The following is a 15,839-nucleotide window of genomic DNA, read 5'->3' as shown; positions in this document are numbered from 1 at the left end:
CCCAAGCTCATTTTTTTCTTCCTATCCTTTTTTTTATGATAAACTGTTTATTGGCCACTTTTCGTAGACATTTTTGCACAGATATATTCAAACAAATGTAATGCGAAATGTACGAAAATTTCTAAACAAGGGCTGTTTCCCTTATTTGTGATCATTTTTTACATTTTCAATTGGCATCCTTTGAATATGTTTTTCTTTTTATTAAATATTTTAATAATTTATAAAAAGAGAATAAATTCGAATAATCTAGTGTATATGCAAAACCGTGTCTAATCACATTTTATAAAACACATATATGCAAATGTTAAGGGTAAAAATGATATTTGGTGTTTTCTCAAAAATTTACCATACTTACGTATTATATTCATAAAAAGTGACAAATGCATGTGTGAAATGTATGTGCAAAATGTATGCATAGATATATAAGCGTAGATGTACTTTTGCGCACTATTGAGAACACGATTACGTGTTTTCGTATACACATTCGAAAAAGAAGCAAATAAAAAATCAAACTAACAAAAAATGAAGATTTATTAAAAAAAAGTTAACTCCTTTTTCTATAACAGATATGCACACCATTTCAACAAATTATTTAAGTTTATAAATCGCTATAATATAAGCGTAGTATCAAGGTGTAAAAAAAAAAAAAAAAAAAAAAAAGATTCGTCATATCGCTTTCGATCACGACTTCATCGTGTTTAGTGCATTTCTCCTAAACAACGCAGTCGCAGTTGTCTAACGTGGTATTTTTTCGAGTTAACCATTGATGCACTATGAGGCCATATGTATACATATCCAAGGTATATATATATATATAAATCTTTTTAATTCCAAAGAATATACTGCTGATTCATATGACCTTACGTCCTTAAGGATAATACGAATCCCTTTCAAAATGACCTTATAAATACGCTTCCAATATTATACAAATTCTGCTAATATGCATGTAGAGATTCGCTTAAATGCCCATTTCTGTTGCAGTTCATCTTCTTGTTCCTGTTATTCATTTAAAATGTTGATTAAATGAACTCTATGTATATCCACAAGAAATAGGGATAAAAATGATTGGATTTGTGCGTCCTTTTATTATTTTTTCATTATATTCAATCGTAATGATAAAAAAAAAAAAAAAAAAAAGAAAAAGAAAAAAAAAAGAAGAACTTTCTGAATGGAATCCATATATTCTTTTGGATATCACAAAATATTTGCTAGATTCAATGAATACTTCTCCGCAAATAAAATGAGCTTCATCAAATGGAAGTAAAATTGGGAACTCATGCGTATACACATCTATTGGGGGGTATAGAAAGATTTACTAGTTTGATTTATATTTTTGAAAAAAAAAAAAAAAAAATGAGATATATTACATAATATCATTACACATTTGTTCGTATTTTTACTTTTAAACATATTTTTTTGTAATTAACATCATGTGTAAGTATTATAATTCTTAGTCATGTCTCAATTTATAATATATTGCTATGGGAATTAACAAGACTGGTATTTTCAGAATCGTTCTCATTTACGTTAGTATTGATTAGATTATTTGTATCTGCTTCATTTAGAATATTAAAATTGCCATAACTGTTTTCATCATACACATAACATGGATCCTTTATAGTCTCATGAAATTGTGAATAAGTCATATCGTTTGTATTTGATGTCTCTGAATGATTACTGAAAAGGTACATATCTGTATTAGGTATACAATTTGTGTTTATATTCTCGTTTGGAATCATATTTACGGAACATGAATCAAAATCATCTTGCGCATTATCAGGGTTACTAAAAATTGGAACTTCGTTAGATATGATACGGATGGGGGGTACAATCTCTTCATTTTTTGAATTAAAAAATTTAGAGTGAACTCCTTTATGATCTATATTTTGTAAGTTTAGTATTCTGTTTGCATCTGGATGTTCATTTGTTGATGCTACAAATGAGTCCGAAATGAGATAAAGGTCATCAATATGTAGTGTCTTATCAGAAGGTAAATGTTCAGTGTAGAGTTCGCCTTCACATTTATTTTTGTCTAGAAATAAATTTAAATTGTCACATTTGATCATTATGGGTTTGTTATTCTTTATTTGATTTTTGAATAAATTTTGGTACAGCATATCTTTTCTTGCTAAAAAATGGAAAATATTTTTCATATTATTTTTGTCAAGTGGGGTATTTCCATTATTACTATAATTTGTATGTGTGTTACTGCTAGACCTTTCATATTTATAATCCATTGATGAATTGTTCATGTACTCCCTTTCAAATGGAATAATTGCTAATTGGCTAAATCCGCCTTTGGGGATATTATTATTATCATGTTCGAACTGGTCACCATTCGGTATAACATTATGTGAAAGGATATCCTTTACATTTTTGCACAAAACGGATACATTTTGTTTCTGTTGGTTCAACTCTTCGGATGTACATTCATTTAATGAATTCAATGTGATCTCATCATTATTATTATTCACCAAGTTGTAATGATTTTTTTGAATTTCAGTTATATGTTTCTTTTTCTTTTTTTTTTTTTCTGTTATTTCATTAGAATTTACTTCGAACTTTCTCTTGCTTCTTTGACAGTAGTAAAAGTGATCTTGTTCATTAGGAATTTTTTTTTCACTTGTTTCTATTTCTTTTAAATCCAGTTCTTTACTCCTCTTATTCGAAGACACTGTAGGAGTATCACATAAGAGTTCTACACTGTATAATGATTTCAATTTTTCAAAATTTCTTTTCAAGCATTTGCGATTTAGTACTTGTTCCTTTTGGTCATCTTTTGGGTTCATTATTTTTGTGAATTATGAAACTTTCCTAAATTGTCAGTTTGCAAAATTTATATTTTTCTTCCTTGATTTTCCCTGAACTTGCAAAAATTTTATGTACATACGCAAAACTGTCAATGTACTCATGTGTGCACATAATTAAAATGTTCTCAAGCGGTAAAATTAGTCCACAGGGAAGTTATCGTCGTGATTCCACATTTGTGAAATGAAATTCTCACGCTTTTGTGAGCAGCGGCTGGTGTTTATTTCAGTGTCGTTTTTGCAGGCTATTTTTGTAGGTTAATTTTGCAAGTTATTTTTGCAAGTTACTTTTGCTGCTTATTTTTGGAGGTCACTTTTTGACCTGTTGCATTATTTTTAGTGTTTTTTTTTTTTTTTTTTTTTTTTAAACACTTTTCTGTCGTGTTACCAATGTTTCGAAATGTACGTCAATGGACTGAAACTGTTTTACAAATTTACGTGCAAACTATTTTCCTTGTTTCATTCGATAGACTACAATCGTGTTAAGAAGTAATATTTTTGAAGGTCATCAAATTTCTTCCTTATAATTTGTGAAAATTACTACAGGACATGCACAGCGAAAAATGTGTTGAGCTTTCTTTTTTCAAAAAAATGCAAAATTCACAATACTTGTTTTTCCGTTTGTCACCGTGAATATGTAATATATATTTGTTCACATAAATAGAAAAATTAAACAAGAAATGGTGAAAAGGGGACGAGGAAAAAAAAGAAAAAAAGATGAAAAAGGAAAAAAAAAAAAAAATCATCCTTATCTTTACAACTTCCCTCCACCAACAATGTTGTGTAAACTTTTATGAGACCAATACAACAGTTACTTTTTTTTTTTTTTTTTTTTTTTCTCAATTTTGTGGTTTATAAAATTTGGGGCCTCTTATTTTTAGACCCTTCAGAAATATGAGTATTAAAAAATGACGTAACCCCATTAGCAGAGTTTAATTTTCCTCTTCGCCCATAATTTTTTCAAAAGAGTGAAAATAAGCGAATTCGAAAATGTATAAACAAACACATAAGAACACCTAACTAAACATGCAAAAGTACCAAAAGTACGCAAAAGTATATGTACACACACAATAATTCTTAACAAGAATAATGCTACTTTCTTTTTTCCGACTTAAACACAGGGATGTAATTTTTTTTTTTGATCCTTCACATGAAGGTATGGAATTTTATTCGTGCACATCCGTGAGATCAATAAACACAAATGAATAGTTGAAATTTTATGATTTTAACATGACGTCATTTCATTTTTTTTTTTTTTATTATACAAAAATGGTAGAATGAAGTTGGTTACACTATTTTGCTGATTTAAAAATTGGAAGTTCAGTGATTTGGATTTCAGGACATGTGATCTTTTATTCGTCTAGTGATAATCATCCGCACCTAAAATATTCAACAGGGATATTCTTGTTGATGGTAAGGTTAATGCAAAATGATTCTTTTAATTTAAAAAAAAAAGCAAAAAAAGAGCAAAAAAAAAAAAAAATAAAGTTCATGCGAAAAATCCCCATTGCATGTTAACATCGTTCTTCCTTCATGGAATCATTCTCCAGCAGCCCACATTTAAACATAATGTGATTATCACCATAACAGTATAGTTTGTAAGGGTTTGAAATACAATTAACCCTTCGGTGTTATACCGTTGGGATTAGTGTATTACTAAAGGTAGGTAAATATACATGCACACACACACAAATGAACACGTGTTGTGGAGGTGTACTAATCGGTGCTACTATCATACGATTCATCAGACTGCAGTATATCCATATCCCCCTGTGGAGCTTTGAATGGAGATTCATATACAGTGTTACCAACCCGAACACAAATTCGATTTACGTAGATAAAAAATTCGCCATCTTCTGCACAAGTATGTAAATGCATATCTTCGACGGCCTCATGAATATTCGACCAAAATGTAGAATCTATGTTTAATTTACTTTCTTGAAGAACGGGTTCCAAATTGATATTTGTGTATGCCAATGACATGTGACATATTCGATTATCATAATTGTTTATCAACCCAAACTGACTCAATATTTTGTTTATTTTTTTTAATAAAATATCTAAATGGGCTTCTTGCTGTTCTGGAATAACAGAATACGCACAAAAATATTTTGTATATTTTTGACTTTTATATAGGTCCACTCCATTCTTAAAAAACAGATAGAAACTGCGGAGAAAAAAAACATTAGCCATGACTTCATAAGGCTTGTAAAAGTTGTTTCTGTGGTTATTATATATATAACAGTTGTTTTTTCTATCGCATATGTGTGTAAATCAAAAGCATGGAAATAAAAAAAGGACGGAAAAAAAGGGATTATACATGTATATACATATATATATGCATGTACAAACATACACATATATACGTATATTTGTGTGCCCTAGTTTGTGCTTCAATAACGCGCACACATTTGACATGCTCTGTGTTATATAAGTATTTCCTACCAACTTTGTGTTTCCAGTTCTTCACTTATTTTTCGAACAAAAGACGAAATCATGTGCCTTTTTATTTGCACGGGACCTGCTATGGTTATATGTAAGGGATCGTTAAATTCCTTTTGTCTTCCATCCCCCTTCTTTTTGTTTTTAAATTTGTTTAATTTCTCCAACTGGTAGAACACATGGTTTGATAAATCCCTCGTATCTAATTCATCCTTTTGGTTTCTGTATGGACTCGCTGGGCTCTCTTTATCTGTAATTATGGCTAAATTTTTCTCTACTAATTTTTGCAAAATGTCAAAGCACACCTGAGATTTTGTCCGGATACTTTCGTTGATCTTAACTGAGGCGTCAAAGTGGGAGAAAAATATAGATGTTACCAATCAACAAGCACGAGGGAGGTTTATATGCCACTACATGTATGGGTATATACACGTAGTTACATACATGTATGCCAAGTTTCATCTGTGTTATGCAAATGGGTTGACTCTGCAAGATAAAGTTCAATTGGGAGAAACATCCACTTTTGTTGTTGCACGCACCTGGGATGTAAATGTACGAGTTAAAATTTCCTATGTTTAACATTTTTCAAGATTTACCTTTTTTTTTTTTTTTTTTTTTTTTTTTTTCCTCTCTTTGAACATTGCTTTATTGGTACATGAATTTATTTAGTAAAGCAATGAATGAAACGAAAAAAAAAATTAAAATAGGAAGAACGACATTACAAAAATGAAAATAACAAACCTTATCAAGTTTTATTATATTCATCTTGGCATACACGAGATTTACGCTCGCGAGAATTATGCACAGTACAAATAGATTTACACTCGAGCTAGGGCCCATGAAAGTGTGAACTAAAATTGAGCCCAATTTTACGGGATCACATGGAAAATAGATCTATTCCTGCACATGCGCACGATCATGATCATGATTTTTGTATTTATTTTCCTTCATGTTGGTGAAGAAATATAAGAATTTAATCTTCAAATTTCTTATCATTTTTTTTTTTTTTTTTTTTTTTTTTGTCAGAATTTTTTTATAACAAAAATACAAGTCATTTTGTCCCCCACACACACACACAGCGTTGTAAGCAGCGGAACGAAATATTACTCATCTTGATCCACAAGAACTACAGCAACTACCACTGCAAACACAGCAGTAGGACCCCTTTTTCAACTTTGTAAAATTTCCTAAACCACAGATAAGCGAAACATGCACCTCTTAATTCCCTTTCTTTACACGTATGCATTTTTTTTTTTAGTATGTGTAAAATTGAAGTGGGTGCAAGATAAAATATTCGCAAGCACAAAGCACACGTTTTCATACGATAAACATGCCAAAGGATCATACGTTAGAAAGGATGTAAAATTTTGTACAAAATTAAAATGTAATAATGACAAGAGGGTGAAATGTAAGAAGTTTTTCTTTTTATGGAAATTGGACAGAATGTCAGATACAAATGTAGCTAATCAGGAAAATAATAGAAAGAAGACTATTCATGTCGAATCAGATAATAATGAGATACTGGTAGGGAATATAGAAAAAGGAAATTATCAATTGAACGATAGAAGGGGAAACTACGCTACCACAGTTGAAGAAAAAGAAAAAGACCAATTAGTAATTCCAAAGGTTGGAAATAAAATGCCAGAAAAGAAACCTGATTGGTTTCATGTACCTGCACCCACAGGAAAAAAATATAAGCAACTAAAAACAGATTTAAAAAAATTAAACCTACACACAGTATGTGAAGAAGCACAATGTCCAAACATAGGTGAATGTTGGAATATCGGGACAGCAACAATTATGTTATTAGGGGATACTTGCACAAGGGGGTGTAAGTTTTGTTCTATAAAAACATCAAGTAAACCTTTACCACCAGATATCAATGAACCTTTTAATACAGCAAAGGCTATATGTGAATGGGATATAAATTATGTTGTTTTAACATCAGTTGATAGAGATGACTTAGTAGATGGTGGAGCTACGCATTTTGCTAAAACTATTGAACTTATAAAATTTTCTAGACCTGATATTTTAATCGAATGTTTAGTTTCTGATTTTCAAGGAAATGTAGATTCTGTTCGTAAGCTTGCATTAAGTGGCATGGAAGTTTATGCACATAACATTGAAACTGTTAAGAGGTTACAAAAATATGTACGTGATAGAAGAGCAAATTATGAACAATCATTACGAGTATTAAAAATTGCAAAAGAAATTAATCCTATGTTGTATACAAAAACGAGTATTATGTTAGGATTAGGGGAAACTAAAGAAGAGGTACTAGAAGCCATGTTAGATGTAAGACAACACAATATTGATGTTATTACATTCGGTCAATATTTAAGACCAACTAAAAATCATCTAAATGTTGTTGAATACATTTCTCCTCAGATGTTTGATTACTACAAGGATGAAGGAATGAAAATGGGTTTCAAGTATATAGCCAGTGGGCCCTTGGTTCGGTCGTCTTATAAGGCTGGTGAATATTTTATGAAAAGTCTCGTTGAGGAGAGGAAGGGAAGCAAGTTGCAGCCCGTGCCCTGAAGTTGGGGCGGGCTTGAAAAATGGGAAAAGGGTGAGAAAAGCGTAGGAAAAATCTAAGATACCACTTATATGAACAAACGTTTGTCCTTTTAAAAAAAATAAAATAAAAACATCCCCATTTGTACAATATCATAATTTTGTGCAATTGGTGCAATAACAAGGATTAGCGCTTTTAGCTGCCCTCGTTCTCTCCACCGAGCTTGGGATCATTTATTCGCTTTCTGCATCCTTATTATTAACACTTATTTTACAAGTATAATTTCTGAAACTTTAAAAACATGTAATTTGTTCGAAGGCCATTCAGGCCTAATTTTATATACTACATGTACAAGCGATGGGAAAAGTAGAATATTTTAAATAAGAAGGGATAATCACACATTTAGCACTGCCAAAGTGAGAACATGAATATATTCAAAAACGTTCTTTCTTTTGTTCTTTTGTTCTTTTGTTCTTTTCTTCTTTTCTTCTTTTCTTCTTTTCTTCTTTTCTTCTTTTGTTCTTTTCTTCTTTTGTTCTTTTGTTCTTTTCTTCTTTTCTTCTTTTGTTCTTTTGTTCTTTTCTTTTCTTTTTTTACACTTCCTCATTCCTCTATAAATTCCCGAATAATGATAGACTTTTCTGCAATGAGTTTAATATCTGGTCTTCTTAAAAGGAGGAATTTAATTTTTTTTAACGAAAATTGACATGCTTTACTTCCATAAGACCTTGGTTCATATGGATGATGTGGTGTAAAGTCATTACTGGAATCATCATCGTCGTCATCTTCCCTCAATAGAGCATTAGCTATTTTGGTAACCTGAAGTAACCAATTGTTATTATTGTCATTTAATAATAAAGCATAGTTACTTTTAATTTCATGAATTCTTTTTTTCAAATTATCCATGTCGTCTGTCATGAGTTTAATAATTTCTTGTAATATTGGCATTGAATATACGACAATTCCATCCCTTTTGATATGCAAATCTTCTAATTCTTGTAAAATCATGAAAGAATTGTTGATGAACGTGTTGAATATGCATTCATTATGTAAATAAGTTGTACTCTGATTTACTATGAAATTTAGAATTTTGGAATCGAGTTTTTGTAAAATTTTATTACACAAATTTTGAAACAGATAGTCAGGTAAACATTTTTTCATTTTAAATAAATTACTTAGTATATGTTCATGAAATATACTATTTGTTGTAAATAAATTATATATTCTTATAGATATGAAGTGATAAAATGCATCTAACAAATTATTCATCATTTTTTTTTCCAATTGTTTAAAGCTAGAAATTGTGTCTTTCAAATATCTTTTGAAGTGAAAAATGGAAAGGAATTTATTTATCGAACAAAAAGAAACATACAAAAGACATGCTGTACTACACTCTCCTATTAGATCGTTTATGTTATTCCAGTGATGTCTAAATTCGTCTTTTGCAATCAACAGTAATTCCTTCACTACATGGTTAATGTACTCTTGCACAAAAGTGTCCCGCTGGTGATGAATGTTGTTTTCATTATAGTTGTTACAATCTGCATTTGTAATTGTTCCTCCCTCTGCATGATGAAACAGAAGTATCCTCTTGGATATTTTCTTCACTAACTTAGTAAGAATGTGTACATACTCACTAACACAATCCGACTCCTCCAGAATTATACTATTCTTTAACTGTATACAACAGTTGTTAATGGACATATCTTTCAATATATCAACAAGAAATTCCTTTTCAATTAATAAAAAGAAATTTCTTACATTCACTCCTTTTATTTCGCTTGAACTATCAATTCTACGTTTTAGCAATTCGTGAACCGATTGACCACTTGTTTTTTGTGCTCTTTGTTTATTCGTCTCTTGTACATCTTCATCGTGTGTATTACATTCTTTATTTTCTTCCTCATTTGACATTTTTTCCACATCTAACAATAAATGCACAAATGTATTTTTTAATAAGTCATCCAATAAATGCTTGCAATTTTCCCCGTCATACAAAGCCCATTTCTTATATAACTTAAGAACATGGTGTATAAAATTTAAAAAGGCCTTTTTTATTTCACATTGATTTTCTTCCACATGATACAGTTGAATGAATACAGAAATTCTACTTAGTATATACAATCTACATTCATTAACTATTTTGAAATTTAGTTTACTTATCACTTGTTCGCAATTTGTTATCTCGTAAAAGAAGCATTCCTTCTGTTCGGTACTCATCATCCTATACATGTAGTAAACTTCGTCCAAATTTTTCGTTCCTTCATTATATTGGCTGTCCTCCGTAGGGGTCCTTCCTATATAAGAAGCCTCCTGAACACTAGAAATGTTTTTTTCATCGTATATGTTACTCTCATTAGAATAGTTGTTCTTGTTAAATTTGTGTTTTTTTTCTCTGAACTTGTTCTCCTCATCGAGCACGGCTTGCCTGCGAACCTTCCGATTTGGTTCTTCAATCAATGAGAATTCTGCACTAGAGGACATGCTCATTTTATTTGTAGTATCCACATAATTTTTATGCTGTACTTTGCATTTAGTTTCTCCATCTCTCGTGTTGTAGTTGGAACTAACCTGAATAATGTCATGATGATCACCTACTTTTGAATGTTCATTGGAAGATAGCAGATTTTGCAAGATATATTGCATCACTTTGCTATCTTTTATGTCTTCAGTTTGAACAAAATTTAGAAACATTTTCAAAATAGTATTGCTAATTATGCATTGGTAAAATAAATATTTTAATCCCCATTCAGGTTTATCAAATCTGAATAAAGGACTTTTCTCATTTTGAAAAAAGGATCTAAAAAAGGTTATTATGTAGCTAGCCATTTTATCAATAAATTTTATGGGACAATTATTCCTACGTAATGAAAAATTATATCTGCAATTTTTTTCATTTATGTAATTGTGAATTTTTTCCGTCAAATTCCAACTTGTTAATATGTGAATGAATTCGTAACTTTCTTTTTTCAATAATGAGATGTATGTATTATCAAAAATTATAGCATTTTTTATTTTCTCTTTAATAGATTTGGCTTTATCCACATTAGGGATATCTCCATTTTGTCCTTGTCTAGTGGCGCAACTTCCATCACCATTACCATCACTATTACCAACTTGTTCAGTTGTTATGTCTGCATCTGTACATACATTGGTGAATTTTCCTTCCGAAAAAGAATATTCTGTATTGAAAAAAAAGTGTTCCTCCTGGTCATTGTTAGACGAGTATTCATCATCACTAATATCTGCATCATTTATTAATTGCTCCAATGCACTTGTTGAAACATTTGATATATTGTTACCCCAAGAAATACTAGTTAGTAAGAATTGAATTCTATTCATATAATATTCTGTTAATATCGGAAGAAAAAATTGAATTCCCTTAATAATTTGCTCTTTTGCATATTTTTTAAAAATGTGTAGATTTTTTATTACGTCTAAAATGATATGCAATGTTTCATCGTATTTTCTACTGACTGCACATTTTTTTGCATACTCAAGTTTACTTAGTGTATTTTTTAAACATATAATATACTCCTTCTGCTTTATCAATTTTTGTATTACTTTCATTTCATTTATGATATGTTCGATTTCATTTAAGCTACTGCCTTCTGTCTCTATATCGATGAATTTATTTTTTGATAATTCTGTTTTGATGGTGCATAACTTTGATAAGTGGTCTTTATATATTCTTAATTCCTGTTTTGCATCTAATTCCAATGTTTCATTGATTTTAGAAATTTCGGACTCAATATCAGAAATGTACGTATCGATAATTTTATAAACATCCTGTATGTTCATATTTTTTAATACATTATGTTTTAAGTGTGTGCTTAATTGTAATATTTTCTCTGAACAATGTTTTAGATTCTTATTTTCTCTTAATATGACTTCTATTTCGTTATCACTTGTAAAATTCACATGCATATTTACCCCATTATTTGAATTCAATTTATTGTCTTGGTGGTGATCATTTGTGTTATATTCTGGGGGTTCATCTATATTGTTGTTCCTTTTTTTGGTCTTTTTTAATTTTTTTTTTAATAACGCTGATAAGATATCTTTAATTCGTTCCTTTTCATTTCTTTTGTAAGACACTATATTTTGTTCCTTACTCAAATTTAAAGCATTCTTTAAAACCCTTTCTATGTTACTCTTTTTACAATCCTGATTTTCGATTTCATGTTCCTTCTTTTCACCCAAACTGTTCCTTCGATCGAAATAGCTAGCTATAAACATTTCTTTTTTCTAAAAATTTATGAAAACGTTTTTTGGAGCATTCCTTCTGTTTGCATGCTTTCTTTTTTTTTTTTAAAAAAAAAACTTTTTTAGATTTTTGCCACACTTGTGGTATTTGTGCAATTTCGCAAGTATGGCCCTGAGAGTTAGGTACTACAAAAGACCCCCGCTCCCCATTCCTGTTCACGTCATTGGGTGCCTTTTTCTTACTCACGATGCCTCGTGCCTATGCTGATACGTGGCCATTTCACCATGTCTGCTTTAATTTGTGATTAGTTACATTAATGAAAACGTGGGTGCAGACATGCAAATATAAACCTCCCTAATATTACAACAATGAAATTTATAATTTTATGCCGTCCGGAAAAATGCTTATTTTATCGGTAACCTTAAAGTGGCTTTAACGCTTTAGCACACATCATATAAGCAGCTATGCATATATGTTAAAATATAATTAGAAAAAAAAAAAAAATTGTTCTTAATGTGAATGTAGTAAAAAATATACATATAGTTTATGTATTTCTCGTGCTCTTGCTAATTAAGGGGAAATTTTGTTTAGCCTTTATTTAATGATTTTCATTTTGCACTTTTTTTATTTTTTTTCACACTTTTTTTCCCTTTTTTCTTAATGCAGGTGCTTACCACCATTTCGACACAAACAATTTTATTAATAAGAGAGAAAAAAAAAAAATTATGCATACATATTTGTATGTAATACGTTTATATGTACATGTGTATAGTGCGTGAATAAGTGATCAAAAACGGATTTAGTAACTATGATTTTATTCCTTAAAACGTTAATTGTAGCATGTTTTAAAAATTTAATAGAACGGATTGGCATGAAGCCCCAAGAGAATTAGCGCTTTATTTTTGCGTAACTGAAATGCAGTTCTGAATTTATTCACAAATGGGCCTCCATTGTAAAAGTATCTATAAGAAAAAATTTTTGAAATTTCGTTTATGAGTGCAAGTATTTTATATTATTAATTGATTTAAAGTGATGTTATTTTTTCTTTATTTTTGTTTTTTTATTTTTTTGGTGTGTCATTTTGCGCCCAAATGATAAACACTTTTGTGTTTATGTATAATTTATCCTGAATATGAAATCGTAGCTAGACGAGTACCACCGATTTTCTGAACATTCATTCAACGCTAAATTGAAGAATTTTTTTTTTTTTTTATTTTAGAGCATTATTTATAACTTTATTATAAATAAGTCTCACATGTTTTGTGCGACTTTGGTGAAAATAATGTCTACATTTTTGCTAATTAAATATGGCTGAAAAAAAGTGTTTTAACATATTACCACATCAGCATTGTTATCTTTCAAATTTGTAACTCATCACTGAATTGGTGAACCCTTAATTTTGCATATTCTTATCCTGTTACACACTTAAGAGTGTAACTTTTTTTTTTTTTTTTTTCATGACCTTTCAAGAAAAAATGATAGAAATATTTGGTATTTTAATTTTAGCTTTCACCCTTTTAATGGCATTAATATTAACCTACACATCTGCAGGAACAAAGAAGAAGAAATTAATTATCGACAGAAAAATTGAGCTGAACAAAAAGTATAAAATCGATTTAGATTTAATTGTAGAAAGGATGAAAAATAAGAATGTTATAAATATTGATGATATTAGTGATGAGGAATTGCTGGCCATTTTGTTTACTGCCAAAAAATTTGAATCTATATTAAAAAATAAGCAGGATTCAAAATTTTTGAATAACAAAGTTTTCTGTAGTTTATTTCTAGAACCAAGTACAAGAACCAGATGTTCCTTTGATTCTGCAATTTTAAGGTTGGGTTCAAAGGTAATAAACATTACTGACATGAATTCTACATCTTTTTACAAAGGAGAAACTATTCAAGATGCATTTATAATACTTTCAAAATATGTAGACGGAATTATATATCGAGATCCATCTAATGTAAGGAGAATACACGCATATGGTCTAACATGGATCTACGTTCGCTTTTATGTGTTTATTTCAAACGTGATAAAAGGAAATGTTAACAGGATGACATACATTTTTTTATCCAATTTCGTGATACATTCGTAGTTCTTCCCAACACATTAATATTTCTTGCTCAACATTACCAACCGTTTGGTTTTTCTTTGCACGAAATTTTTTTTTTTTTTTTTTTTTAAGATTATAATTTCTTACGTGATGATGCATTATTTATGTATTCCCTTAGACAGTTTTTGTTTTGTTATGATATGCTATGTTGTGATGTGTTATATTGTGTGTCTTTTTTTTTTTTTTTTTTTTATTATTTCATTATTTCATTATTTCATTATTTCATTATTTCATTGTTTCATTATTTCATTGTTTCATTATTTCATTGTTTCCCTATTTCGTTATTTTTTTATAACAGAACAATGTGGACCTCGCTGTTGCATCATCAAGCAAGCCAATCATTAATGCAGGAAATGGAACAGGGGAACATCCAACTCAATCCTTACTAGACTTTTACACAATATATAACTTCTTCCCATATATTCTGGAAAGAGACATAGAGCAAAAAGTAAATGTTGCATTTGTTGGAGATTTGAAAAATGGAAGAACTGTTCATTCTCTTAGTAAATTACTTAGTAGATATAATGTAAATTTTAATTTTATATCATGTAAATCGCTAGACATTCCTGATAGTATAATACATATTATAACTGACAATTTGAAAAAGAACAATTTTTATAATGAAAATTCTATAAAGAAATATGATAATTTGGAAAAAGGGATAAAAGACGCACATGTAATATACATGACAAGGATACAAAAAGAGAGATTTACAGATATGAATGAATACAGCACATATAAAGATGCCTTTATTTTGGATAATGATATTCTAAAAAATACCAGAAAGGAGACAAAGGTGTGTCATAACGTTTTTGTGCATACATACATTTTCTAAGCATAATATATGATATCATATTCGTTTCTTTATTTTTGGAAGTGCTAAGAGGGCGCAAAATCCAGCTGCTCGATATGCGTTTCCTACTTTTGTCATTTAAGCAATGCCAAAATTTTATTGCATGTTTTATGAAAAGATTAAATTATCGGAACACCTTAAAATTTGTGTTGCAATTGTGTATTTTTGGCGTACCCTTTTGATATTTTTCGAGTTCCATTTTAACCCAGTTTTCATCACTTTTTAATATTGTTCGCTTCTTTAACAAATTTTTCTTTTTTTTTTTCCCTCCCCTCTTTTCGCAGATCCTGCACCCCCTGCCAAGAGTTAACGAAATAAAAGTTGAGGTTGATGAAAATCCAAAAAGTGTATACTTTCTACAAGCTGAAAATGGCTTATATGTACGAATGGCTCTGTTGTATCTTATTTTTTCATAAAACACCTATCTAAAAAGAAAACAACCGAAAGAGAAAGCATAAAGTACTACCATTTTGCTGCTTTCATTATGGGGAGGCCAAGGCTTTTTTTTTAATTTATGTGGAGTCTTTAAAATTTTGCTGATATATTAGCTTTTATGTACATGAAATCATAATCGACAAAGATTATTATTTAGCACTTTTGATTGTAATTATAAACATATGATTGGCTTTATTATACATTTGTTCACATATTTTTTGAGTTATTTTTGTCTAAAATTTATTATTAGTAAAGAAATATATGCTTTTAAAAAAAGAAAACTCATTTTTTTTTTTATTTTTGTTAAATATTGCAAGTATGCAAACACAATTAAAAAGTGTAATACACATTTTTTACGTTTTATGTAATATTCCTTTTTTTTTTTTCTTTGGTTATAGAAAATGAATAGGGAATTCCTTGAATTATTTTTTTTTTTTATTTTTTCATTTTTTTCAGTTTTTTC

At 29.6% G+C, this 15,839-nt stretch overlaps 5 protein-coding genes across 5 annotated transcripts; 2 read left to right on the top strand and 3 right to left on the bottom strand.

The window, feature by feature from the left end:
• Positions 1-1,466: 1,466 nt before the first annotated feature.
• PGO_121230 (hypothetical protein, conserved) lies at positions 1,467-2,789 on the bottom strand (the record flags this gene model as incomplete). The annotated part of the gene is made up of 1 exon (XM_028688919.1): positions 1,467-2,789. The coding sequence occupies one exon, from the start codon at positions 2,787-2,789 to the stop codon at positions 1,467-1,469; it is 1,323 nt and encodes a 440-aa protein (XP_028544720.1).
• Positions 2,790-4,523: 1,734 nt separating this feature from the next.
• On the bottom strand, positions 4,524-5,831 carry PGO_121220 (hypothetical protein, conserved; the record flags this gene model as incomplete). The annotated part of the gene is made up of 3 exons (XM_028688918.1): positions 4,524-4,974; positions 5,253-5,589; positions 5,789-5,831. 3 exons carry the CDS (start codon positions 5,829-5,831, stop codon positions 4,524-4,526), a joined length of 831 nt encoding a protein of 276 aa, XP_028544719.1.
• Positions 5,832-6,458: 627 nt separating this feature from the next.
• PGO_121210 (lipoyl synthase) lies at positions 6,459-7,790 on the top strand (the record flags this gene model as incomplete). Its single annotated transcript, XM_028688917.1, has 1 exon — positions 6,459-7,790. The coding sequence occupies one exon, from the start codon at positions 6,459-6,461 to the stop codon at positions 7,788-7,790; it is 1,332 nt and encodes a 443-aa protein (XP_028544718.1).
• Positions 7,791-8,370: 580 nt separating this feature from the next.
• PGO_121200 (hypothetical protein, conserved) lies at positions 8,371-12,006 on the bottom strand (the record flags this gene model as incomplete). Its single annotated transcript, XM_028688916.1, has 1 exon — positions 8,371-12,006. One exon carries the CDS (start codon positions 12,004-12,006, stop codon positions 8,371-8,373), a length of 3,636 nt encoding a protein of 1,211 aa, XP_028544717.1.
• A 1,443-nt stretch (positions 12,007-13,449) lies between these two features.
• PGO_121190 (aspartate carbamoyltransferase) lies at positions 13,450-15,357 on the top strand (the record flags this gene model as incomplete). Its single annotated transcript, XM_028688915.1, has 3 exons — positions 13,450-13,938; positions 14,387-14,884; positions 15,226-15,357. The coding sequence occupies 3 exons, from the start codon at positions 13,450-13,452 to the stop codon at positions 15,355-15,357; spliced, it is 1,119 nt and encodes a 372-aa protein (XP_028544716.1).
• Between the last annotated feature and the right edge of the window lie 482 nt (positions 15,358-15,839).

Source organism: Plasmodium gonderi (genome assembly GCF_002157705.1).
Source record: "Plasmodium gonderi DNA, contig: Chr12, whole genome shotgun sequence".
In the NCBI taxonomy this organism is placed as follows: Eukaryota; Apicomplexa; class Aconoidasida; order Haemosporida; family Plasmodiidae; genus Plasmodium; species Plasmodium gonderi.
This window is presented reverse-complemented; position numbering and strand designations above follow the sequence as displayed.